Source organism: Panthera pardus, unplaced genomic scaffold (assembly GCF_024362965.1).
Source record: "Panthera pardus isolate Hobbes unplaced genomic scaffold, ASM2436296v1 HiC_scaffold_321, whole genome shotgun sequence".
NCBI classification, from domain to species: domain Eukaryota; kingdom Metazoa; phylum Chordata; class Mammalia; order Carnivora; family Felidae; genus Panthera; species Panthera pardus.
Genome location: NW_026526901.1, coordinates 46,669 through 63,327, shown reverse-complemented (window position 1 = coordinate 63,327; position 16,659 = coordinate 46,669). Strand labels below are relative to the sequence as shown.

The following is a 16,659-nucleotide window of genomic DNA, read 5'->3' as shown; positions in this document are numbered from 1 at the left end:
GTACCGGGGAAGGGGACGGGGACGGGGTGCGGGGCCGTGTCTGTGTGGGCTGTGGCCCATCTCCCTCCACGAGGACTGGAGGTCCTGCTGCGAGGTCGTGGAGCCCCACGTGCTGGGGACACTGAGCCCAAGGAAGAGACAGGGCCCTCTGGACAACAGGCCGTGGTGTTTGGCGGCCTCCCATGAGGTCTGGGGAGGGGCTAGGGGTGTGGGGAGGGGGTGGAGCTGAGGTAGGTCTGGTTTACGTGGGTGCAGTGGGGTCACACGTCACAGCGCGTGGCGACGATTGGTGAGGGAGCAGCTGCTGGAGAGGCAGCAGCTGCTGGAGAGGCGGCCGAGGGCGGGGTTTATAGACGTGCATGTGTTGAAAGATCCTTGTTTTCCGGCTGCAGGTTCCTCCTGCCCGTGCCTGGAGATGAGAGCTGCCTGCCCCGTAGACAGTGACAAAGAACAGGGCAGACAGAGACAGTCCGACGCTCAGGCTGAGGCGCTCTTTGGTGACATTGCTCATTGAAATGCTTCCACCAGCCACAGGCCGCTCTAGACACTGGCCACCTTCTTGCTGTGACACCCGCCTCCAGGACAAGGCAGCTGTGCCTTTACTTTCCTCACCTGTCCTGAGGACCTATTCGGAGACGCTCAGGTACGGATTCGTAAATATAGAGTCACGGAGTTCTACACAGCTCAGTCACGTGCTCAGAGGCTTTAAGAGTTGGGCAATGGCAGTCTGTTTGGGCATGGACACTGGGGACCATGAGCCGCACCACCGTGTGGGGAGTAGCGTCCGGCAGAGGCTTCCTGGATAACGCAGCTGGCGGGCCGTCGAAGGCTCGTGGCACGGCTGGTTCGGGCAGACGCATCCACGCGGGTGCCCATTTGGGCAGACGCACTAGGGTGTCGTGGCACTCTAAGGGGTGGAGCTTCATAAGTGAGAACTGATTGGCTACAGAAGGGACTGCTTGGTGGGAACCAATCACAGGTCAGGAGGCATTACCAGTGGTCCGTGTGGACAGTTGCCCCGGGCATCCGGAATTGCATTGTGGAGTAAAGGGGTGAAGCATTGTGAGAGAGTGCTTTGTCCTTCAGTGATGCCTTGAGAGGGTGGGAGGATTCAAAGTCGGGTCTCAGGTGGCTGGTGGAGGCCCCGTGAGGGCAGCAGACGAAGGCACAGGTGCCGTGGGCGTGGTGGTGAGCGCAGCAGGTGGCGGCCAGTGTGTGCCAGGTGGACCTCGTGGTGTCAGTGGCCCCAGAGTCCCCGGTGGTTCGGGTGGTGCCTGTGACCCTGGCCATCCCAGCAACCCCGGAGGCCTGAGCAATCCGGAAAGAACCAGCATTGTGGGAGAGGTAGGTGCCGCCTCTGGTGGCGCTCTCCAAATGGAGCGGGCACCCTACACACCAGGTCCTGGTGGAGATGCCGCACCTGGCGCTAGAGGTCCTGGTAGCCGACTGCTCCAGTTGTATCCTATTCAAGGAGTCCCAGCGGGCTGGACGGCAGGGGGATGGGCTGGAGGTGGTTTGGCGCGCGGCGGCGTGGGGTGTGGGGGGAGACCTGGGGAAGTGGAGTTGAAAGGGGAGCAGGAGGGAGCTCCGGGCACCTGGAGGGTATCGGCTAGGGTTTGGCCTGTGCCGACAGAGGATGCGGAGTGGGGTGGACCGCCTGATGGGACTGAAGCGGTAGGGACAATGCTATCCAGGGTGGCCTGGCTGTATAGGGTGGGAGGTTGTGGACAGCCTGAGGGTCAGCCTGGGGTGGGGAAGGCAGGCCTCACTGAAGAGGAGGCCTGAGGCACAGGCAAAATTAGTACTGTGGATGGTGCCTTAACCCAGTCTCCACCAGCACCCTCACTATACCTTTCCCATCGGCCATGGATGCAGAGATTGCCCACAGGTTCCTGACTCCAAACGAGGAGCTCCAGGAGCCAGTTCGGGAGGAGCTCAATGTGAACGGCAGCATCCTGACTGTGTTAGTTCTAGAACGGTCCAGGGAGAGGGTGGTGGCGGGTGACCAGGGACAAGGTCAATTCCGGAGGAGCTGTGATGGAGACAAGGGAAACAGGAAAGGAGTGAGTCGAAGGAAGGAGTGTGGTGCTCTAGGATCGTCGCTGCGTGAAGGGGCGGAGCGGGGAATGTGCCCCACCTGCCCTCTGACTTGACTTATTTTTTCCTACCTCGTAGCCGCTTGACTGCCGATGACCCTGGCCGGCTCCAAATGTCCATCACCTCCTGTCTTGGCCAGCTTTCCCTAGTGATACGGACCATGCAGATCATCATGCCCCCCTTTTTTACAAAGCCGCAGCAGTGAAAAGGTGGCTGGACCCAACTCTGTGTCCCCCCCATATGACAGTGATCCCTGCAGCAGCTGCCGTTTTCTTACCGAGGCCGCATCTTTTGCCTATACTGGCCCTTGGGTGCTTCAGATCCACATTTTTTTTTTTTTTTTTTTTTTTTGGTGATTAAATGGTAACTGCTACTATTCTATGTCTGGGTTTATTTTTAGCAACTACGCCTTCTCCTATTCTCGCCTTTGTTCTCAGGTAGGGGGAGAGATTCTGACATTCAGATACTCAAGTACTAGAAGGCAATTGAAGAAGACAAGTTAGGCGATGGGAGAAAAAAAATTATGTCCTGTTATTCAGGACATTAACTACTGTCAACATGTTAGAATTTTTGTTTTAGTTTTATACTTGCATGTACGTAGTCATGTATAATACCTGCGGAGTAGGGCTTTGTGGCTTATCGGCCTTGATTCAGATCTGTGGAGAAGAGCGCTGGGACAGCTGGCTAGGTCGGCCTCACTGCCCATTCTGTACTCCCGTGTCATCAGAGGCCTCATTCCCTGAGGTTCCGAACCCACAATTCTCAGAGCTCCTTGTGGTTGGCTCTCACTTCACTTGTATCATCCTTCCCCAAAGTGTTTTTCCAGTTTATTACGCTGCTGCTTGCTTCCCTAAAGTCCTGACAAGGGTCCTTGAGGAAAACAAAAAGGGGAAGAGGTCTCCCTGAGGCGGGGAGGGGACATGAAGTACATCACCCTTTGCCTTCCCCTCCAAGATTCTCTTATTTAGCACAACAGTGGGGCCACGTACAAGGCACCCGAGTGGCTGAGGAGGGGAATGGGCGACGCCCCGGTGCACGAGGTGAGTCTCTAAAATGGAGAGAGGAGGAACAGAGCCTTGCCTGAGGGAGAATTAGCACTGTCAGCAGAGAGAGACTGAGCTGTGGAGAACGCCGTGACTCTATAGTTATGAATCTGTACCTGAGCATCTCCGAATAGGTCCTCAGGACAAGTGAGGAAAGTAAAGGCACAGCTGCCTTGTCCTGGAGGCGGGTGTCACAGCAAGAAGGTGGCCAGTGTCTAGAGCGGCCTGTGGCTGGTGGAAGCATTTCAATGAGCAATGTCACCAAAGAGCGCCTCAGCCTGAGCGTCGGACTGTCTCTGTCTGCCCTGTTCTTTGTCACTGTCTACGGGGCAGGCAGCTCTCATCTCCAGGCACGGGCAGGAGGAACCTGCAGCCGGAAAACAAGGATCTTTCAACACACGCACGTCTATAAACGAAGCACCGCATCGTTAGAATGAAAGATAAAAACCATATGATCGTCTCCCTAGGTGCAGAAAACGCATTTGACAAAGTAGAACATATTTCCATGATAAAAACCCTCCACGAATGGGGGCAAAGAAGTTGTATAGCTCAATGCCACAAAGCCCACATATGACAAAACCCACAGCTGACCTCATACGCAACAGTGAGAGGTTGAAAGCTTTCCCTCTAGAATCAAGAACAAGACAAGGCTGGTCAGAGACGTACCGGGTTAAATTTCAATCCTTGACGTTGAAATGTGTTGAGAATTGGTCCGTGGCTCAGAAAATGCTTTATCTTGGCGAACATACTTGTACTTGAAAAGAATGTGTAGTGGACACACGTGTGGAATTCAGATCTCCTGTTTAGTGTTCTAAAGACATCGGTCAAGGTAGGTGATACCACTGATGGTATGTTCTATGTCGGGGGACAACAAACTTTTCACATAAAAGAGGCCCCGGGCTGGATTTGGCCAGGAGGCGGTAGTTTGCCAATCCCTGCTCTATTTCTTTTAACAGAGTGTGTTGTCTCTCTCTCTCTCGCTTGCTGAGGGAGGATGTTAAAATCTCCAACCGTGATTTTGGACTTGTCCCTTTCACCTATTAATCCTAAAAATTCTTGCATCGCGCACGCGCACACGCGTGTGCGTGCGTGTGCGTGCGTGTGCGTGCGTGTGCGTGCGTGTGTGTTAAGTTTATTTATTTTGAGAGAGGGGGAGAGAGAGAGAGCCAGCGGGGGAGGGGCAGAGACAGAGGGGGACAGAGGATCCGAAGCAGGCTCGGTGCCGACGGGCAGAGAGCCCGACGCTGGGCTGGAACTCACCAACGGTGACATCATGACCTGAGCCGAAGTCAGACGCTTACCGACTGAGTCACCCAGGCGCCCCGTGTATTTTGAAGGTGTGTCATTAGGCACAAACATATTTATGATCATTTTCTCCTCCAGATGGATTCATTGCTGCTGTTACTAGTATGAAATGCATCCCTTCATCTTTGGTAACACAGTTTTCCTCGAAGTCTGATTTCTCTAATATCGCTATAACCACATCAGGCTTCTTTGCTCACTATTTATTCGTAAGTCCTTTTCCATCCTCTTACTTCTAACCTATTGGTGTCTTTGTATCTTGAATGTGGCTCACGTAGACAGCGTGTAGTGTGGTCACTTAAAAAAAGCACCCTTCTAACGATGTCTGCTTTTAAATTGGATTGTTTGGCAAATTCACATTTAATACGATTACCGATATGGTAGGATTTAAGTCTGCCATTTTGCTATTCAGTTTTTGTTTGTCCCTTCTCTTTTCTTTGTTTTTGCTCAGCTTATTTGAGGCAAAATGCACGTATGGGAAGTTGCACACATTTAAGCGTACGGTTTCATGAGTTACGACAAAGGTGTCCACAACCAAAGCCGAGATACAGAACATTCCCATCGCTCTCACAGCTGCCCTTGTGCCTCCGTGCAGACAATGTCCTCCTCTACAGTCTGCCCCCACACAGCAAATTCAGCTTAGATTTTGCCTTTTCTGGAATTTCTGGGAATCACACAGTATGTCCATCCTTCTTTGTTGCTGACCGGTATTCCATTGCGTGCATGTACCGTAATTTAGGCTTAACCACTCACCTGCTATTGGACGTTTGGCTTGTTTCCAAACTGCGGTTATTGTTAATCAAGTTGATACGAAGATTCACGTACAAGTCTTTGCACACACATATATTTTTAATTCCCTTGTGTAAATAGCAGAAGTGGGATTTCTGGGTCACATGGTAAGCGTAAGTGTGACTGTATAAGAAACGGAAGCACTGTTTTCCGATGTGATCATGCCAATTTACAGTCCCACCAGTGACATGTGAACTTTCCATTCTGTCTGTATCCTCTTTTAGTCATCCTTATGTCTTCCGACTTTATTCCTCTTTTGCAAGTTCGAGCTGCCTATTCCAGGTTCTTTGCATTTGGATATACACTTTGGAATCAGCTTGTCCATTTCTGCAGTATCACGATTTTTACTGGGTTTGCAACGGATTTCTAGAATGGTGTGGTGGGAGTGTACATCTTAAGAATACAGGGCCTTGGGGCACCTGGGTGGCTCAGTCGATTAAGCGTCTGACTCTTGATTTCGGCTCAGGTCATGATCTCACGGTTTGTGAGACTGGGCCCAGAGTCGGGGTGTGCACTGACAGCTCGGAGCCTGCTTGGGATATTCCCTCTCTCTCTCTCTCTCTCTCCCTCCCTCTCTCGCTCCCTCTCTCTCTCTCTGCCCCTCCCCTGCTCGTGCTCTCTCTGTCTCTTCCAAAATAAATAAATAAACGCTAAAAGAAAAAAGAATACAGGATCTTCCGCTCCACGCATAGGATGCGTTTCTCCATTTTTGTAAGCTTTCTTTCACTTATCAATAGTTTTTAGTGTTCACCGTGAAGGTTTTGCACATATGTTATTACATGTGTCCCCAAATACTTCATGTTTGGGGATGCTATTATAAATGGCAGTGATTTTTTAAAATGTCACTCTTCTTTTCTTTGTACATGACTTAGGGTTTTCTACGTAAACAAACATGTCATCTCTGAATAAAGATAATCCCATTTCTTTTTTTGCAGTCTGTGTCACTACTTTTATTCCTCTTTCTTGCCTAGTGCACCGCCTCGGATCTCCAGGACAGTGTTGAATGGAAGTGTTGAACGTCCATAGCTTGTTTCTCAAACTTTGCGGGCGAGGGAGCGGGGGCGGTGATTCTATCTTTCACCATTAAGTATCATGTTAGCTGTAGGATTTTTGTAGGTTCCCTTTATCAGATTAAGAACGTTTCCCTCTAGTCCTAGTTTTCCGAGAGTTCTTGTCATGAGTGGTTGTTGGATATTGTCTGATGCTTTTTTTCTGCGTCTATTGAAATGATCACATGTTTTTTCTCCTTTATTTTCTTAATATGACAGATGACACTGATTGACTTTTTTGTTTTTAATGAAAACCAATTCTTGGGATAAACCCCACTTGGCCACGATGGTATCATCCTCTTTGTATGTTGCTGGGTTGAATTTGCTAATATCGAATCAAGTTCTTTTGTGCGTGTGACTTCGTGAAGGATATTGCTCTGTGGTTTTCTTTTCTTGCAATGTCTTCATCTGGTTTTGGGGTTGTGTAATGCGGGCCTCACAAGATGATTTGGGAAATGTTTCTCCTCCTTTGCTTTCTGAAAGCATTTGTGTAGGATTGGTGATAGTTCTCCTTTAAGTATTTGGTGGTAGCCACTAGTAAAGCCACGGGGGCCTGGAGTTTTCGGCTCCATTGCTTTCATAGATGTAGGGATATTCGGGTCTTCTATTTCTTCTTGAGTCAGTTTTGGTAATTTGTGTCATTCAAGGAATTTGTCCATGTCATCTAAATTGGGAAACTTACCCACAAATATTGTTCCTAATATTCCCTGGTTACACTTTATTTTTCAAAATCAGTTTTATTGGTATTTTTAGAAAAAACATTTTTTTAACGTGTATTTATTTTTGAGACAGAGAGAGACAGAGCATGAACGGGGGAGGGTCAGAGAGAGGGAGACACAGAATGTGAAACAGGCTCCAGGCTCTGAGCTGTCAGCACAGAGCCCGACGCGGGGCTCGAACTCACGGACCGCGAGACCATGACCTGAGCCGAAGTCGGCCGCTCAACCGACTGAGCCACCCAGGCGCCCCTGGTATTTTTTTTTAAAGAAGCTTTCAGGGGCACCTGGGTGGCTCAGTCGGTTGAGCGTCCGACTTTGGCTCAGGTCACGATCTGGCAGTTGGTGAGTTCAGGCCCCACATGGGGCTCGCTGCTGTCAGCACAGTTCACTTCAGATCCTCTGTCCCCCTCTCCATGCCCCTCCCCCACATGCACTCTCTCAAAAATGAATAAAACCTTTAAAAAGTGGGGGAGAGGGCGCCTGAGTGGCTCAGTCGGTTAAGGGTCTGACTTCGGCTCAGGTCATGATCTCACGGTCCGTCCGTCGGTTCGAGCCCCGCATCGGACTCTGTGCTGCCGGCTCAGAGCCTGGAGCCTGGAGCCTGTTGCGGATTCTGTGTCCCCCCCTCTCTCTTTGCTCCTCCCCCACTCGCGCCCTGTCTCTCTCTGTGTCAAAAATAAACATTAAAACAGAAAAGAAAGAAAGGAAAAAAAAAGGCTTTCAGCTTCATGGATTTTCCTCTATTGTTTGTCCATTTAACGTTTTATTCATATCTGCTCTTAGCTTCATTATTTCTTTCCTACTATGTATTTAGGTTTTGATTTTATGTCTTCTTCACAAAGTGACCCCTCTATCGTTAGCAAACGTCCTCCATCCCGTCGTATTCCTTGTCCTGAAGTCTGTTCTGCCTGCTCTTAATATAGCTACTCAAACTTTCTTATTAGAAGACTTGCATGGTGTATCTTTGCCCATCTTTTTACTTTTACCGTATCTGTGTCTTCATAGAGCGCATTTCTTATGCGTAGCATATAGTTTTGCTTTGCCTTTTTATCCAGTCTGGCAATCTCCGTGTTTTAGTTGCCACGTTTAGACCATTTGGAATAAATGCAACGAGGGACATCGTTGAGTTTAAATCTACCACCCTGCTATTTATTTTCTATTTGCCCCATGTGTTCTGTGTTCCCCTCCCTGTCTTTTCGTGACGCCTTTCAGATTGAGTAATTTCTGGAAGTTCACTTTATCTCCGCTAGAGAAGTGTACATATTAAACCTAGGGTTCTAGGGATCCTAATATGTGTTTTACCTCATTATAGACCACCTTCAAGTAATTTCAAATCACTTTGCACGTAACGTAAGAACATTACAGCGGTACCCTTCCAACTACCCACTCGTGTCCTTTGTGCTATTGTTGTCATACCTTTTATTTCTATAGCAGTTATACACCCCACACCGTGTTGTCAATATTTTTGCTTTAGGTGGTTTGCGACGATTGAGAGACATTTTGAAGGGAGAAAAAAATGTTTACATTTACCCACATACTTTCCAATTCTGGAACCCTCTTCATTACTTCATGCAGGTCCAAGTTCCCACGTGGTATCATGCTTGCTTGTGGAGAACAGCCTTTAACATTTGTTGTAGTGCAGGTTTTCCGCTGACAACGAGTCAATCTCAGCTTTTATATGTCTGAAAAAGTCTTTATTTTGCTTCCTTTTTTCATTGAGGTAAAATCGAGATAACATAAAATAAACCATCTGAGAGTGAACAGTCGAGTGGCATTTAGCACATTCCCATGTAAAAGGGTTGCCGAGCAGGGCTGGCACAATGAAGAGAGCAGCTGGGGAAATCGGACAAGCTAGCCTTGGATAGGAGGGCAGGGCTCTCTTCCACCGAGGCAGGGAATAGGCAAGGGCGTTTGCTGCTGTGGGCCAGTCCGAAGATGTGATATGGGGCACGGAGCTGACAGACTTCTTGCCCGATGGTCAGAGAGGAGAGGAGAGGAGAGCAGAGGAGAGGAGAGGAGAGGAGAGGAGAGGAGAGGAGAGGAGAGGAGGGAGAGCGTATCACAGAGGGCCTGGTAGGTCGCCGGGGGGACTTTGGCTTTGATGCTGAGTGAGATGGGAGGCACTGAAAGGTTCAGAGCGGGAGGAGGAGGGACCTGACTAGTGTCCTATCACTGCTCCTGAGTTGGGGCTCTGCTGGGTTGGTGAGGGTGAAATAAGGGGACCACTGCAGATAATTACGAGGTCTAGGGTCCTTATTCAGGTAGAAGCTTCTGAGGGACTGACTTTGATATCCTTACGGGAGGTGCATGCACCGTGGCTTCAAGGTCTGTGCACCTTGTCTTGGTGTGGGGTTACCGATTCCATTCTACTGGCCTCTACCTTACCGCTGGCCTCCTGAACCTAGCCTCACTCCCCCAATTCTGAGTCTTATGTTCTTAAGCTTGAAACCTGTCTCTTTTTGTTGTTGTTGTTGTTGTTGTCTCTGGACCTTCCCTCACCCCTGCTGCCTTGTGCAAATTGGAACTCCACACTTGGATCCTCATCTGACTCTGAGTTGGACTCTACAGGTGCAGGTTTCTGCGCATGGTTCCGGGCAGCTGGGGAATGAGACCCGAGTGTCGCTGTTCCTTCTGGAAGGGCTGGCCGACGCAGAGGAGTTGAGGCCCTTGCTCTTTGTGATCTTTCTGCTGGTCCACAGCGTGGCTGGGCATTGCCAGCCTTACTGTGATGGACTCCCGACTCCACGCTCCCATGTACGACTTCTTAGTCAACCTCTCACTGCTGGACACTGCCTATATCTCCAGCACGGGGCCTCAGGTGCTGGAACACCTGCTGGCAGCAGTGTGGACCGTGCCCTATCGTGCTTGTCTTCCCCAGATCTTCTTTCTCCACTTCCTGGCTCCCTGGGAGTGCTTCCTGCTCACAGCCATGGCCTATGACCGCTATGCAGCCATCGGCCGGCCACCGCACCACCTAGTCCTCATGGGCCGACGGACGGACCCGGGCAGGAATGGCTTCCACCTCCCGCCTGCTTGCCTTGGCCGATGCGTTCGCCCACACCGTCCTTGCAGCTCCACTGAGGTTCTGCGGGCCTCGCCTCATCACCCACTTCTCCTGTGGCCTCCCTCCACTGACCAGACTCTCTTGCTCAAGCACGTGGGCCACCGAACTTGCCCTGTTCGTCTTCAGTTTCGTGGTGGCTCTTGCACCCCGTGCCCCGGTTGCGATCGCCTGTGTACGTGTTGTGGCTGCGATTCTCAGGATTCACTCCGCTGAGGGCCGAAGAAAAGCCTTTTCCACCTGTGGTGCTCACACCACCGTGGTCTGCATTTTCTACATCGCTTCAGTCCTCTGCTACATCCTCCCCAGCTCTGCGTGCTCTGGCTTGCGGGACCGGGTGCTCTCTGTGCTGTACGTGGTCCTCACCCCCATGCTCAACCCCGTCATCTACAGCATGCGAAACAAGGAGGTGAAGAGGGCTTTGTTCAAGGCCCTCGGGAAAGAAAGTGCCTCCTAGGCACTGGTCACATCAAATCAACGAGGAGTGTCCCCGGCTCAGGAGTTTCTCACATCCGAATGTGCTCCCAGTGCTAGGTGCCTGTCAGTCTCCACCTGCTCCACACCCCACCCTCGTCGCACACTGGATGCCATATGGATCCCTCCCTGTACAATGTATTACACGAAGGCACCAATTTTGCTGTGGACCAGAGCCAGGCTGTGACGTTTGCATTGGACATGGCAAGGGGCATGGCCCTCGTACACACTCTAGAGCCCCTCATCCCACGACACGCACTCAGCAGCCGTAGTGTAATGATTGATGAGGACATGACTGCCCGAATCAGCACGGCCGACGTCAGGTTCTCCTTCCAATGCCCTGGGCGCAGGTATGCACCTGCCTGGGTGGCCCCTGAAGCTCTGCAGAAGAAGCCTGAAGATACAAACAGACGCTGAGCAGACATGGGGAGTTTTGCAGTGCTTCTGTGGGAACTGGCGACACGGGAGGTACCCTTTGCTGACCTCTCCAACACGGAGATTGGAATGAAGGTGGCAGTGGAAGGCCTTCGGCCTACCGTCCCACCGGGCATTTCCCCCCATGTGTGTAAGCTCATCAAGATCTTCTCCAGGGTGGGGCTGGCACATGCCAGTGCTTTGGGGGTGAATCCAATCACACAGGAGTTTGAAATTTCATGCACGTGATCCATTTGGTGAATCCTATTTTGGGTGCCAGGTTTCCCCCCATTTTCAGCAACGATCAAATATTTCTGTTGCTCTTTTTTTTTTTCTTTCCTTATTCTAAAACACTGTTTTCTATTTATGGAAGTAAAATATGGTCATTGCCTAGGTTGTGCAGTTACAGAAACTTACAAAGTGACCGAAAAAGAAAAAAATGCCCTCTATAACCTCACCACCGCGAGAGAACCTCACTGTAAATTTTGATGGTTTATTTCAGGTTTCTTTTTGCACTACAAATGTATGTGCACGGGCGCCTGGGTGGCTCAGCCGGTTGAGCGTCCGACTTCGGCTCAGGTCCTGATCTTGCGGTTCGTGAGTTCGGGTCCCGCGTCGGGCTCTGGTGCTGACAGCTCAGAGCCTGGAGCCTTGCTTTGGATTCTGTGTCCCCCTCTCTCTCCGCCCCACCCCTGCTGTGCTCTGTCTCTCTGTCTCTCTCTGTCTCTCTCTGTCTTTCAAAAAAAATGAATATACTTTAAAAAATTTTAAAAAACCAAATGTACGTGCATGCACATTTAAAGTAGGAAAGCAAAACTGGAATCATAGTGCACTTGCAGCTCCGAACGCTTAGATATTTAAATTTTTTTCCACTATAATGTATGTTTATTATAAAATCATTCACGCCTTACACAAAGGTGTGTTGTTAGAAAGTAAAAATTTCCCATAAACTCAGTGTCTGCAGTAACCATTATGATCAGTTTTACGTGTCTCCTCCCAGACTTTTTCCTAGGATATAGTCCTCTGCGTTTATAACGGTTTTTCTTTTGCTTGTTTGCATACATAGGATCATACCGATCAAGTAGGCAGTTGGTTAGACATGAGCCAGAGGCAAAGGCGGTGTTAAATAGGTGACACATTAGAAGCCTGAGGGCACAATGTCCTGACTTTGCGGCTGTTAACATCCTGGTCCTATGGCTTCCAACACCCCCAGGTTGACAGACCAAGGGCCACAGGTGCAGAACAGGGGCTCTCCTCTTCAACCTTGGCCTCAGGGTAACCTACAGCTTCATTACAATAGATTTCCATGGTTTTGTTTTCAACTCTCCCCGCCCAAGGGAAGATGGCCATGGACTCTTCTGGCCAGAACCTTGTGGGTGGGGCCAGAAAAACTCCCCCTCCCAACCGGTAGGAGGAGTTGCGCACATGATGGGAAGCACCCTCAGTGGGAGACCCCCCTAGCTGTGACCCATCCGGAACCTATGCAAACATACAGAGAAAAGACACCCCCAAACCCAGACACCTCTGGGCCTGTCCGCTCTGCCACCTGGAGAGTGCACTGTCCTGAATAAACTGCTTTGTGCTTGCTACTTTCCTTCCGGCTGTCCTTATTTGAGCGCAGATCCTCAAGGAAACGTTCCGTGGGGGATCCAAGAGTGGAAGCTTCCATTCACGCTGTGTAGACGCTCCCACTGGTAAACAATACCCTGTACCAAATTGGCTGTTTATAATCCTTATTCCAGGAGTCCCACGGTCCCGTCATTTGTACAATCTTCTACTGGGCTGTTTGTGTCTTTTACGGATTTATTTGCTAGGGGTCACTTGTGTTTTGAAGATACTCACTTTAGTTTGCCATTTGGGTTACTAATGTCTTCCTAACTTGTCTTTCCGTTTTATTTATGATCTTTTCTTCCATAACAGAGCTTAACACCTTTGTGTAATTAGACACTGGTGTTGGTTTATTTGTGGTTGTGGCTGTTTGCTTCTGGATTTTGCATCCTGCTCTGTTTACTGTTTGACTTAAGAATAAGGTCAAGACCGGCTTTCTTTTTCTTCTGACTCGAGTAACCCAAATAATTTCACCATTGTTCTTTACGTACTCTTTCAAGTTGGGTTGGACTCTGGCTTCTGGCTCTTCATTTTACATCTCTTTCTCCAGGCACAGCTCTGGCTTGGTCCCTTAGAACACTGCTTGTGTCCTGGCTGAGAAACCTTACGCTCCCATGAGGACATGGGACTTGTGCTCGACTTTGGACATCAACTTTGCAGCCACCCATCTGGGCCTTTCTCCCCATATCCTTCACTCTCCTACATAGTAGAATAATGCTCCCTCAGCCGCTAACCAGGTAATATGCCGTAATTACAGAAACCTGGATCAGTAGGTCATGGGGGAATGTACAGTTCCTACAAGATCGTGAACTCAATAACCTGAAAACTCTATCACCACTGAAACTAGGGTTGTGTATATTTAAACATATATAGAAATATATTTCAATTTCTTTTATTTCTTTTGAGAGAGCGCGCACACATGCACGTGAGCGGGGTGGGGGGGGGAAGCAGAAAGAGAGAGAGAGAGAGAGAGAGAGAGAGAGAGAGAATCTCAAGATGGCTCCATGCTCAGCACAGGGCCCTATGCAGGGCTCGATGCCAAGAACTGTGAGATCATGACCTGAGCCAAAATCAAGAGTCAGACGCTTCACCAACTGAGCCACCCAGGTGCCCCTGTACAATCTTTTTAAACAAAACATTCATAGTAGTATTATTTACAATAGGTTTTTCTTAACGAAAGAAGAAAACCCCAAATGCTCCAGTATCCCCAGTGCAACAGTCCTCTAATCCACTGATGCCCTAACCTCTCTCTCTCTCTTCTCGTTCTTGTCCTCATGTTTCTCCCTGCACCCTTCGAAGGGCAATCCAAGCTGAGCCAATCAAATCTCTCTGTCGGCCGGTCTGTCTGTCTTCCTCTGTCTCTGTCTGTCCCTTCTCCCACACCAATCCCAACTTTCTCTACTGTATCCTTCAGGCCGTTTCCTCAGAGAGGCCATCCCAGATCACCTAGCCCAAATTTGCTGGGGAAACAAATGTGCAAGAAGAAATGAAGATGCAGGTTTAGACCCTGGTGAAGACGACACTTCAATTCAGCGGAGACATATGGATTAGTCAATAAATGACATTGAGACACCTGAGGAACCTTGGGGGGAAGGGGACAAAATTAGACCAATGTCATCTTTCACACCACAATAAATTCCTTGTGTGTTAACATTTCAAAGTACTAGAAGATGGCATGAGGGACAAATTTTATAATTTTACAGTGGGGATGGCTTTCCCTTGGACATAAACTACAAAAATCCTAATGACAATAACGTACCACTTGCATACATTAAAAAAAAAAAAAGAGGTTAGAGAGGGAGGGAGCCAAACATAAGAGACTCTTAAAAACTGAGAACAAACTGAGGGTTGATGGGGGGTGGGTGGGAGGGAGGGGAGGGTGTGTTATGCCCAGAATTCGTGATCCCCAAAGACCACCAGGGAGCCGAGTCCGATGCAAAAACAAAAGAACCTTTATTCGAGCTAGCTCGAGCTCAATCCCCTACCTGCACCGACGCAGCGGTGAGATACCAGGGAGAGAGAGGGAGTTTCAAAAGCACAAAGGTTTTATAGGGGTCTAGGGGCAGTTGGTGAGGTAATGGCTGTGGCCTCAGCCGATTGGCTGGGGAAGGGTCGGAGTCCTGTTACGCAGGTCGCTGGGCGTGTTTTGATCAGGAAGTTTGAACGGGTGAGCGGGAGGTTACTCAAGGGGAGGAGGCGCGGTCTGAGGTTTGTTTCTGTGATTTTCCCGGAAAAGGGGTCATGTCGGGGACATAGTCACTCAAGGTGGAGAACACAGAACAAGATGGAGTCGGCCGGCGTAAGCCCGCCCTTTCAGGTGGGTGATGGGTATTGAGGAGGGCCCGTCGGGATGAGCACTGGGTGTTGTACGGAAACCAATTTGACAATAAATCTCATATTTAAATACAAGGAAAAGTTAAAAACCCTCCAGTACAGAAAAGAACTATAAGCAAGAATTCAGTGAAGCAATGAGGAAGGAAGTATTTTCAATTACTTTGGCCAAGATTTGGTATCTTTTGTATATAAAGAGCATTCACCAGTCAATAAGTAAAATATGACTCTTCCAATTGAAAAATTAATCAACGAGGGCCGCCTGGGTGGCCCAGTCAGTTAAGCATCCGAGTCGGTTTCGGCTCAGGTCATGATCTCACGGTTGGTGGGTTCAAGCACTGCGTCGGGCTCTGCACTCACAGCGCAGGAACTGCTTGGGTTCTCTCTCTCTCTCTCTCTCTGCCCTCTCCCCTTGCTCTGACACAGTAGCTGAAAATACACTCAGATGCGGAAAAGTAGTTTTATTTTCTGCTGTAAGAACGCCCCTCCTCCAGCAATAGGGAAAAACAAGGCCCAAAGTCCAATACAAACAATTAGACCCCCGTAATAAAGCGGCAACCAGCATCGGAATGGACGCCCTAGGGAAGGGAGGGACGCTAGGTTACAATTAGCCCCTTTTGCCTGGCTCCGGCAATCTGAAAAACGGGGGCACGAAGCGCTGCATGGTCCAAACCAACAGGGAAAGCTGGTCAAGACAGGAGGCGATGGAAATCTGGAGTTGGCCAGGGTCTTCGGCAGTCAGTCGGCTAAAAGTGAGGGAAAAAGAAAATCCAAATGAAATGTCATCACTCTTGCCCCTATCTCTCTGCCCCCCCTCAGGTGGCCGCAGGCTCAGGGTGCCACACCTACCTCTTTGGACCTAACCTTTGGTGTCTCCAATTCACTATTAGAATGACCCTCAGGAGATAGGCCCTAGCGACCTGACACCACCCCCCACGAGGGACCCGTTTGGAACTAACATAATTAGGACGTTGCCGAATACCGTGAACTCCTTCCGAACTGCCCCGACCTGGGGCTGGCCCTGTGTCGCCAGACACTGGTGGGCCACCTGTGCCTCCGTGGGTGACGGGAAAGGCATGGTGACGTAGCTGGTAGCCATTCGGTTAAGGCATCATCGAAAACCGATCGCGTCGGTGCCTCAGGCGTCCTGACCACTCCGAGGCCTGCTTTCCCCACGGCCACTCTCCCCCCTCTCCATCCTCTCAGGTCCGCTCCCCTCCTTCCCGGTCCATCAGGCCGCCTCTCCCCGCCACCCCTCCCGGCCACCCCTGGCCCATCCGCCCCCCCCCCCCCCGGGCCGGTCCCTCCGGTGCCCCGGTCCCCCCTCCCCTCCTTGCCCTGGACCCCCAGGCTGAACCCCCTCCCCTCCGCTCCCCACCCCGTCGCCTCCTCTAGGCCCATCGCCCCGGCCACCCGCCACTCGGCAAAGAGGATACAACTGCAGCGGCCGGCTCCCCGGCCCTCCGGCTGTGGGCCCGCCGTGCCCACCGGGTCCCGGCAAAGGGTGTCCGCCAAGCCCTGGCACGGCAGCTGCGCCCGGGACGGGAGCACATGGCGCCTGCGCGACCCGCGGGGCCGCACCGGCCGCGGCACACTCCTCTCCCTCACCACCTCCGCCGGGGCCCTCGTGGCCTCCGGGGCCATCTGGGACACCGGGGTCTCCCGGGCCACGCTGACCCTCGGGACCGCCGGCCCCACCGCCTGCGCCTCGATCTGTGGCCTCCATGGTTCCCCGGCCTGGACTTCGGCTGAACCGCCGAGGGAACGAACGA

At 50.7% G+C, this 16,659-nt stretch overlaps 3 protein-coding genes and 1 pseudogene across 3 annotated transcripts; 3 read left to right on the top strand and 1 right to left on the bottom strand.

Moving 5' to 3' along the window:
* Positions 1-914: 914 nt before the first annotated feature.
* Positions 915-2,417, top strand: LOC109261508 (EKC/KEOPS complex subunit LAGE3-like). The gene is made up of 3 exons (XM_019440043.2): positions 915-1,457; positions 1,838-1,963; positions 2,176-2,417. Exons 1-3 carry the CDS (start codon positions 1,375-1,377, stop codon positions 2,300-2,302), a joined length of 336 nt encoding a protein of 111 aa, XP_019295588.1. The 5' UTR covers positions 915-1,374; the 3' UTR covers positions 2,303-2,417.
* An 866-nt stretch (positions 2,418-3,283) lies between these two features.
* Positions 3,284-10,540, top strand: LOC128774454 (olfactory receptor 3A3-like). The gene is given in 3 exon segments (XM_053893528.1): positions 3,284-3,969; positions 9,568-9,994; positions 9,996-10,540. Coding segments are annotated over 2 exon segments (789 nt in total). The 5' UTR covers positions 3,284-3,969; positions 9,568-9,727; the 3' UTR covers positions 10,518-10,540.
* LOC128774462 (integrin-linked protein kinase-like) lies at positions 10,531-11,273 on the top strand (annotated as a pseudogene).
* A 4,060-nt stretch (positions 11,274-15,333) lies between these two features.
* Positions 15,334-16,659, bottom strand: LOC128774456 (cancer/testis antigen 1-like). The gene is made up of 3 exons (XM_053893530.1): positions 16,324-16,659; positions 15,847-15,975; positions 15,334-15,633 (listed from the first exon to the last, which is right to left on the bottom strand). The coding sequence occupies exons 1-3, from the start codon at positions 16,611-16,613 to the stop codon at positions 15,495-15,497; spliced, it is 558 nt and encodes a 185-aa protein (XP_053749505.1). The 5' UTR covers positions 16,614-16,659; the 3' UTR covers positions 15,334-15,494.